The sequence below is a fragment of the Sinocyclocheilus grahami genome, unplaced genomic scaffold (assembly GCF_001515645.1).
Source record: "Sinocyclocheilus grahami isolate Dianchi unplaced genomic scaffold, SAMN03320097.WGS_v1.1 scaffold166.1, whole genome shotgun sequence".
Classification (NCBI taxonomy): domain Eukaryota; kingdom Metazoa; phylum Chordata; class Actinopteri; order Cypriniformes; family Cyprinidae; genus Sinocyclocheilus; species Sinocyclocheilus grahami.
The window spans coordinates 1,358,278-1,368,380 of NW_015505345.1; the positions used below are offsets into that span (position 1 = coordinate 1,358,278).

Here is a 10,103-nt window from a genome sequence, read left to right on the forward strand (position 1 = left end):
CGTCTGTTTTAATCTAGACAACATCTTTTGATTCTCGGGACGAAATCTAGAACGCCTTTAGATTTGCCATGCACGAAAACAGCCATATTGCACACACACACACACACACACACACACCCATACACACACACATACACACCGGCATATGATAAATTCAATTAATTGAGTAAATGAGACACTAAAATTATAAATCAGTAATTTTGCATGGTACAAGAGATTTAGGCAACAAAATTACAATCTGCTGGTTTAAAGTATGAAAAAATATATTAAGATTTCATTATCATTAAAGTGTCATTAAGTTGTTAGTGTTTTTGGCAAAAGTATAAATAAATGTAAAAATAAGGGAAATAAACATTCAGAATTGCTGTTAATATACAATATTGGCCAATTGTGTGTAATAAAGACCACCAGTGAAATACTTTTATTGGCAGATAACCAATATGGTACAGTGAACAGACATAAATTTAACTTGTTATTCACTAAAATTCATTGTCAGAGAATTTGTTTTGAAAATGTTTTAATTTTTCTTTTTTAATATATGCATTGTTTTCTGAATTTATAGTCGGGAGCCACACTCTGTAGTATGTGTATATAATATATCATAAAGAGAGGTAGGTCCCAGAACAGAGTGATCATGTATAGCAGTTATTACCATCATCAAACTGACAGGCAGAACGTAACGGCCGTCTGTTTTAATCTAGACAACATCTTTTGATTCTCGGGACGAAATCTAGAACGCCTTTAGATTTGCCATGCACGAAAACAGCCATATTTCCACTCCGTTTCAGCATCTGATTTCATTTTGTTCTTACATAATGTTTTCCTTCTGTCATAACAGGCGACAATTGGAATCGACTTCCTGTCAAAAACCATGTATTTGGAGGACAGAACGGTAAGCAGTCTAGCATGTTCTAATATAGCAGTAAATCAAATGCACTCCTCTGTTTTCTATTCCATGTCAAAAGAGAAGAGTTTTAATGAAACCATATTGAATCTCCAAAGCTTTTTAATTATGCCAGCTGGATTTCTAACAGTTTTAGTATATGGCTGGAAGCTCATGTATCAAGAAAATTGATTGTAGAGATGTCTGGAGTTTATAACTCAGAAATGATTCCATGACCTTCAGCGGAGCAGTTTGCTGTGGTTTTATAAGGTCATATTGATCCAGCTCCTAGCTCGGCTCTGCACGTGTTTATGTAATTGTGTCTATATGTGTTTGAGAGGCTGAATAATTTGACTGTTCAGTTGGGGGTCTCTGACTTGCAGGTTCGGTTGCAGTTGTGGGACACGGCAGGCCAGGAACGTTTCAGGAGCCTCATTCCGAGCTATATAAGAGACTCCACTGTAGCTGTGGTGGTGTATGACATCACAAGTGAGCATAACACACACAAACCTCCTTTAGCTCTGAAATACATTACCAAGAGCCAAAAAATCTAAGCAGTTAACATGATTACAGCTGCCCAATTTGTCAATTTGAGATGTGATCAGTGATTATTTTCTGTCAGTAAAGTGTGTTACAGGTCTAGCCTTGTTTAACACTATAACCAGATAGATTCATCCCCAAAGATGTAAGAAGCAGCTATAGGTTTATTATTTTTCACAATAAAAAGATGACAGTTTTATTGTCCGTGAGCCCCACTGTGACTTTTAGAGACAGAGTTAGCAGTGCACAAAGCTTTGTTGGTATGAACAGAAAACACAAAGCTTGATTTTATAGGTAAAGCAGCCAAAGTCAGTTTCAACTTGAAGCAGAAGCAGGTTCACTGATGTCAGGCTGCACATGAACAGGTATAAATGCCATAATAAAACCTTATTGAATATTTCAATAATATGACAATAGCACACAGTGGAGCACCATAGCTGCAATATATTCACTGCATTTTGTAAAGGTAAGAAATCATATAAGCTCAACTACCATATACATTTAATAATAATAAAAAAAATCTCATAAAAAAACTAATTCAAACTTTCTAATAAATTTTTTTTTTTAATAATTCAACATTTAAAAAATGTTTCAAATAATTAAACATAACCTCCAACCAAGGTATTAATAGAAATATTGATGATATTATCAACACAAATTATAAATCTGTTAGGCTGTTGACTAGTTAAATAAATACCTGATTAATTGCACAGGTTTCTCTAATTAACTGCACTTAACATTCAAATTTGTTGAAATATAAATATGTTCATGTATAATGTGGAAACAACACAAAGATAGTATTTTAAATGCTTAATATTTTAAAGGGGTCATATGATTCTATTTTAAAGATCATTATTTTGTGTATTTGGTGTAACAGAATATGTTGACATGCTTTAATGTTCAAAAAACACATTATTTTGCCTCTCTCAAACGCATCGTTTTCTACAAAGCCCCTCCTTCTGACAAGCACAGTCTGCTCTGATTGGCCAGCTGACCCAGTGCATTATGATTGGCCGAACACCACAAGCACGCGTCGGAAACGTAACGTCCCTTTCCATAATCGCGAGCTTCAGCTTTCAACATAAATGTAAAGACAGTACATAATGTCCTTAGCTTTACCATCAGTTCAAGCCCGAAAGGGGAACAGAGTCGCATGACAGACACAGTAATGATGCTCGTATGTATTTGCAGTACGCAAGCTGCGATTAAGAAAGCTGACTCCACTGTGATGTGACCCTGTCTCTCTCGCACACGCACACACAAATTACACGATACTCTACACGGCGCAAAACTCCGCATTTGAACAGTCAATAGCAAATACTTAAACTATTAAGAAAACATACTTACAGTAGCTGATTCAGAATAAGTGCCAGATTGTCATAGCGAAGTCGGACTTGAACCATTTTTAAATAGCCTTTGCACAGCCAGCCTTGTAGGCTACTCTCCTAGGTTTACAAAACTGTCGTCCATAAAATGCGTTGCACAAATTCGAACATCTGGGTTGTGCTGTTTTGTTGTAAATAAATCTTTACCAATGATTCCTCATTGCACCTACTTTCGTAAGGCCAAATAAAGTGCTTTTGCTTTCGCACAGAAACACACAGCGTCTCCCTGACATGGCTGCATCAACACTACTGCGGTTCCTGCAACCACGCCTTCTTTCTTTGCATGAACATTTGGGTGGCATTACACAAATATTTGCACATCGTGACGTAGAGATGTGGTGGCGTGTTTGAACGAGACGTTTTAGCCAGGTCTGGATCAGCCTTCTCTTTTAGATAGAATAAATCATTTTGTGGGAGACTTTGAGCTTTGTAACTCTGCAGATCTTATGCATGTACAAATAGCTACATAACACACTAAAGAAAAATAGAAATCGCATCATATGACCCCTTTAAATACTTTTAAGAAAGCTGACTCCACTGTGATGTGACCCTGTCTCTCTCGCACACGCACACACAAATTACACGATACTCTACACGGCGCAAAACTCCGCATTTGAACAGTCAATAGCAAATACTTAAACTATTAAGAAAACATACTTACAGTAGCTGATTCAGAATAAGTGCCAGATTGTCATAGCGAAGTCGGACTTGAACCATTTTTAAATAGCCTTTGCACAGCCAGCCTTGTAGGCTACTCTCCTAGGTTTACAAAACTGTCGTCCATAAAATGCGTTGCACAAATTCGAACATCTGGGTTGTGCTGTTTTGTTGTAAATAAATCTTTACCAATGATTCCTCATTGCACCTACTTTCGTAAGGCCAAATAAAGTGCTTTTGCTTTCGCACAGAAACACACAGCGTCTCCCTGACATGGCTGCATCAACACTACTGCGGTTCCTGCAACCACGCCTTCTTTCTTTGCATGAACATTTGGGTGGCATTACGCAAATATTTGCACATCGTGACGTAGAGATGTGGTGGTGTGTTTGAACGAGACGTTTTAGCCAGGTCTGGATCAGCCTTCTCTTTTAGATAGAATAAATCATTTTGTGGGAGACTTTGAGCTTTGTAACTCTGCAGATCTTATGCATGTACAAATAGCTACATAACACACTAAAGAAAAATAGAAATCGCATCATATGACCCCTTTAAATACTTTTATTGCATATTTTTACTAAGTACTATGAATGAAGGACAGTATTACTGATACTGATGCTTTTATAAAATGATCCCCCCCCCCATTTCTGGCCATAAAAGTAGCAATTATAGCCATTCAGCATTACAATGTAATGCAGTATACCAGCCTAAACTGCAGATTATCAGATTGTTTTTAATTGACCTTTTATTAACAATTATGGAACATTAAAAATATTAAGGTGAACTTAAAACAATACTTAACAATATTCAGCTGGGTACACGTAGACCATCCTCGGTCGGCACACAAATTATTTTTAATACATTAAGCCAATATTAATTATTTATTTTTAATAAATACAGCCAATATTAATAGTAGAATCCAAAATCTAGATTATTTCAGTGTTTGCCCTACAAAGTAGTTACCACCTTCTGTCTTTGTGTTTTTTTTTGTTCATATGACCCCTTTAAATACTTTTATTGCATATTTTTACTAAGTACTATGAATGAAGGACAGTATTACTGATACTGATGCTTTTATAAAATGATCCCCCCCCCCATTTCTGGCCATAAAAGTAGCAATTATAGCCATTCAGCATTACAATGTAATGCAGTATACCAGCCTAAACTGCAGATTATCAGATTGTTTTTAATTGACCTTTTATTAACAATTATGGAACATTAAAAATATTAAGGTGAACTTAAAACAATACTTAACAATATTCAGCTGGGTACACGTAGACCATCCTCGGTCGGCACACAAATTATTTTTAATACATTAAGCCAATATTAATTATTTATTTTTAATACATAGAGCCAATATTAATAGTAGAATCCAAAATCTAGATTATTTCAGTGTTTGCCCTACAAAGTAGTTACCACCTTCTGTCTTTGTGTTTTTTTTTTTGTTTTTTTTGTATAGATGTGAATTCATTCCAGCAAACTTCCAAATGGATCGATGATGTGAGAACGGAGAGAGGGAGTGATGTCATCATCATGCTGGTGGGCAATAAAACAGATCTGGCAGATAAGAGGTGAGTTGTCTCGCTCTCGATCTTTCTCACACGCTTTTATTATTAAGCTGCTTAACAAGGCTGTTTCACTCACCAGCGTGTGAATCGAAGCTGACAGTTTCATTAAAGAGATTCTCTGAAAAATGAAAAGGAAGCCTTATTCTCACTTTAGACTTCTGGGAATGCAGGATGACGGATAATTTGAGAGTAAACCCAATATTTGTGTGAAAGATAAGAGGTAAAGGAAGCAATGCAAAAATATCACATTGTTTAGAGAATGTTTGCCCTAAAATGATCTCTCCCTGAGAGTGTTGGAGGGTAACTAGGTCAAAGTAGTCATGCTTTACTACACTAACTAGTATTAACTTACTATTACGTTTTGAAATTAACAAGCTATTTTTCCCCCCAACCTGTTACAATATAGTGAGGCAAAATGCTACATTACTGTTATATATTTGTGCACATGACTGAGTGAGTTGAGGTAATATTCAATCTAATGTATGTAGTGTTGGGAATTATAATTATTTTTAGTGAATTCATTCGTTTGGATTGTTCATTTAAATTAACTTTAAAAATTATTCACCAATCCAGTTTCTCAATTTAAGATTTTACGCTGTTCATCACTGCTATTGACTCAATTATATGGTATAATTTGGTATAATTTGGAATCCTAGAAAAAAGTAACACAGTTTTTACAAAAATAAGTAGCATAACACTTTTAACATTGGTAATGAGAAATGTTTCTTAAGCATCAAATCAGCATATAGGAATGATTTCTGAAGGATCTTGTGACAATTCAGCTGTGCCATCAAAGGAATAAATCACATTTTAATATATATTCAAATAGGAATCAAGTCATTTTAAACTGTAATAATATTCAAAATATTACCATTTTACTGTATTCAGAAACAAACAGTATTACAAAATCTTGTTGACCTCAAAAGTTTGAATGGTCATGTATGTTCAAGTTAATGTTGTTACACTATTTCTACACAGGATAAATATTGCTCTGACTAAAAAGTAAATCACATAGTTGCTTTTTTCTTTTTCCTTTTTTTTGTGTGTATTTAAAGGGGTCATATGATGTTGCTAAAAAGAACATTATTTTGTGTATTTGGTGTAATGAAATGTGTTTATGCGGTTTAAGGTTAAAAAAATACATTATTTTCCACATACTGTACATTGTTGTTTCTCCTCTATGCCCTGCCTTGCTGAAACGCGTCGATTTTTACAAAGCTCGTTGGTCTGAAAAGCGAGGTGTGCTCTGATTGGCCAGCTATCCAGTGCGTTTTGATTGGCTGAATACATCTAGCGTGTGACGGAAATGTTACACCCCTTACCATATTGTAATGCCCTGTCCGGCCGGAGCGACAAGACAAAACCATTAAAACCCATTATAAACGAGGCATTTGTTGCATCCAGTGGGGACATAATTACACATTTTAATGACTTATACTGTCTACGGTTGCATCGCGCCGTGTAAACATAAAACCATGTCTGTATTTGTGATCGGAGAAATTACAAACAACAAGTGCTACTCTACACTGCTCAAAACTCGCGTTTGAATCGTCAGTGGCAAATTCTTTAAATATAAAAAACTTACTTACAGTCTGTGAGTCAGAACAGCCGGCATTGTAGTCTACTATACCAGGATCAGGAAACAGTCATCCATAAAATGCGCTGGACACATCTGAATATTTGGGTTGAACTGTTCTGGAACAGTGTTGTAAATACAACTTAACCACTGATTTCTAGTCATGTCCTCTTTTGGAAGGCCAAACAAAGTAGTTTCGCTTTCACAACGAAACACATGGCGGGCAAGAGTGAGCGGAGGCCGGAGGCCTAGAGTAGGCGGAGGGCGGGCTTGAGAACGGCGCGGCCGGCGGATTCGACGAAGGAGCGGCCAGCGGGCTTGCATGTGACGACCCCGGGCTGGACTCCACTTCGTCCACGGTGAAAGCCGATCCAGTGATCCACAGCACGAAGTTTATGTATTTCCTCAGCGACCAGCATGGATCAGCTCTAGGCATGACGAAGCAGATATCGTCCTCTTTTGGAAGGCCAAACAAGTAGTTTCGCTTTCACAGCAAAAACACACAGCGCCTTCACGACATGGCGGCAGCGGCAACAACAATACTACAGCGAGAATAAAAGTTACGCCTTCTTTCTTTGCGTGAACATTTGGGCGGCGTTATGCAAATCTTCCCACATCGTGACGTAGACATATGGGGGCATGTTAGAACGAGCCGTTTTATGTAGGCATGGTTGACTCTTAACTTTTATAAAGAATATCTCTTTGGATTTGAGACTTTAGTCTTTGCAACTTTACAGATCTTCTTTATGCACCAAGAGCTTGTAACACTCCAAAGAGAAAGGAAAAATTGAAATCGCATCAAAGATATTTCCCCCTTGAATATAGTTTCAGTGTAACAAGTTACTTTTTGGTGTTGTATAGCTAATTACTATTTTTAAATGAGCAACTTATGAGCAACTTAAATTACCAGCAGCTTGTAATGGAAAGTACAGTTTCAAAAAAGTTTCCCCAACACTGTTCTCGGTCTACCCTTGTTTTAAAACTAACTTGTGTCATGCTTTAATCAGTACAAAGCCTGAATTTTTAGTCACCGGCCCTAAAATGTGTCTAAAATCATTTTTTTTGAATATAAAATTTCAGTGTAAAATATTTCACTATAGCTAACAGATCAGAAAAACATATCATCAAACAAATTACACTTGTAAGAAATGGGCATTTCATGCTTCACTTACTCAGTCCTTCAGAGACGTGGGAGCTCAGGGATAAATACAGCTCAGTCTCTCTCTCTTTTGTCGTTTTCCTCTCTCTCTAACTGTGTGTCCCAGAGGGAGGTCAATGTTTTCCTCTCTTTTTGTTCAATAATAACAACTCACCTCTATAGTTTTCATCCTCCATTGCACCTCCTGAGCAAAGAGCAGGTTATCCATACTAATCCACAGCTCGCAGTCTTAAGAGACTTTGAAACAACTAAAAAATTTTTAGAAACAGAACAGATTATTAGAAGCAAGAGCAGTTATGGCAATAAACCTGAGAACTTGATTGTTTACCTGTTTGCAGATACCTCTTGGTTTGACAATTTGTTTTCTAATGCAATGCATTTTGTACATTGTAAGTGTGGCTTAGGAGGTGTACACATAGCTTTTGAGGAGACTCTTATGCTCACCAAGGATGCCTTTTTTTTAAACAGTAGTATTGTGAATAAAATGACTAAATGTAATTTATTCTTGGGATGGCAAAGCTGAATTTTCAGAAGCCATTACACTAGTATTCAGGTCACTTTATTGGAAATCATTCTAATATGTGACCCTGGAGCACAAAACCTTAAGTTGCACTGGGATATTTGTAGCAATAGCCAAAAATACACTGTATGTGTAACGGGGCAGACGAGACGTGAGGCGTGAGGATCCATGTGCAAGCTTTATTTATAAACACGGTCAGAACACAGGCAGGGTCAAACAATGGCAAACAGGTATGGTACGGGCAAGACACAAGAAGAATCCAAGAGCAGACGAGGGTCTCCGATCAGCAAATGACATCCAGAGGGCTAGACAGAGAGAGATAATCCAGGTACATGGTAATAGTCCAGGCAGGGGCAAACAGAGTCCAAACGACAAGACGAGAGAGAGATCCAAGGAAGGCTATAAACTTCAGGGCAGGTAGAGATCAGACAAGATGAGAAAACAGGCTAAGATCAAAACACGGGTAAACAGAATATGAACAAGACTAAACTCTAACTCAGGAAACACGGGATGGCTTGGTAAAGCAGCTAACACTAGGAGAGTGATAAATGCAGAACAATACTCGGCGACTTGAGCAGGATCTGGGTAGGTGTTATATAGTGTGTGTAATGGCTTTCAGGTGCGCGTGTGATTGGTTACAGCTGTGTGCAATCAGTGCAATGGATAATGGGAAATGTAGTGCAGGGTATAGTGTAACAGTCTGTGTAGTGTGAGAGTCCATGTAGTGAGCGGGTGACCTCTGATGGTGAGTGAACGGAAGTTCATAGACCAGATTTGTGACAGAGCCCCCCTCCAAGGAGTGGCTTCCAGAAGCTCTAAACATTACACAATCCAGGAGGGAGGTGGAGTGGAGGCGGAACAGGGGGAGGGACGGAGGGCCAGGTCCATGTAAAGGTGTAAGACCCTGAGGCTGGACCGGCAAAACAGGGGATCATGATGGAGCCGGCAGAAGGGGTGGAGCTGAGGACCACCACAGCAGAGCAGACGGGTCCAAGGATCTCCACGGAGGAGCAGAAGACCACCAGAGCAACAGAGTTGGAGCCCACCAGGGCGGAACAAAAGAGTACCATGATGGAACAGGCTGATCAGGAACCCACAGCAGAGATTGGAGCCTAGGAAAAACTGAGACACAGAAAACAGAGAGAGCATATACAGTCTCAAGGACCGGGGGAGGGACCACAAGAAGTTCATTAACCGTTTCCCTGGGGACAACTGAGCAGGCAGACAATTCATAATCAATCTCATTTACTGAAACCGGACTAACAGACAGTTCAACATCTGATTCATTGACTGGAATGGGACAGGAAGACAGTTCAAAATCATGCTCTTTGACTAAAACTGGACAGGCCGATAATTCACCCTCAGGTTCATTAATTGAGAATGGACAGACAGACATTTCAGAATCAGATTTAACTGCAGAGTTTAAACCAACAGACAGTTCAGAATTGGATGCATTGACTGACACTGGACTGGCAGACAGTTCAGTGATTGAAGCAGGATAAACAGACTGTTCATAATCGGGTCCCTTGACTGTAACTTGACAGACAGACAGTACATTGATTTCGAACCATCTGTCTTGCCAGGTTCTGTCAGAGACATTAGTTGAGACGAGACGGAGAGACAATTCACAATCAGCCACCATGGCTGGTTCAGAACAGGGCAAGGGTTCAGAGATAGCCTCCTCAGCCAGTTCGGAATAAGATAAAAGTTCATAAAATGACCTCCGTAGCCTTGACAGGACAAGCAGAGAGTTCACAAACGGCCTCCATAGCCGTGACAGGCCAGGATGAGGATTCGCAGACAGCCTCCATAACC

At 38.6% G+C, this 10,103-nt stretch overlaps 1 protein-coding gene across 1 annotated transcript; it reads left to right on the forward strand.

Moving 5' to 3' along the window:
* The first annotated feature begins 828 nt into the window (after positions 1-828).
* Positions 829-5,257, forward strand: LOC107593191 (ras-related protein Rab-6A-like). The gene is made up of 4 exons (XM_016282801.1): positions 829-892; positions 1,267-1,372; positions 4,925-5,036; positions 5,188-5,257. The coding sequence occupies exons 1-4, from the start codon at positions 872-874 to the stop codon at positions 5,213-5,215; spliced, it is 267 nt and encodes an 88-aa protein (XP_016138287.1). The 5' UTR covers positions 829-871; the 3' UTR covers positions 5,216-5,257.
* Positions 5,258-10,103: the final 4,846 nt, after the last annotated feature.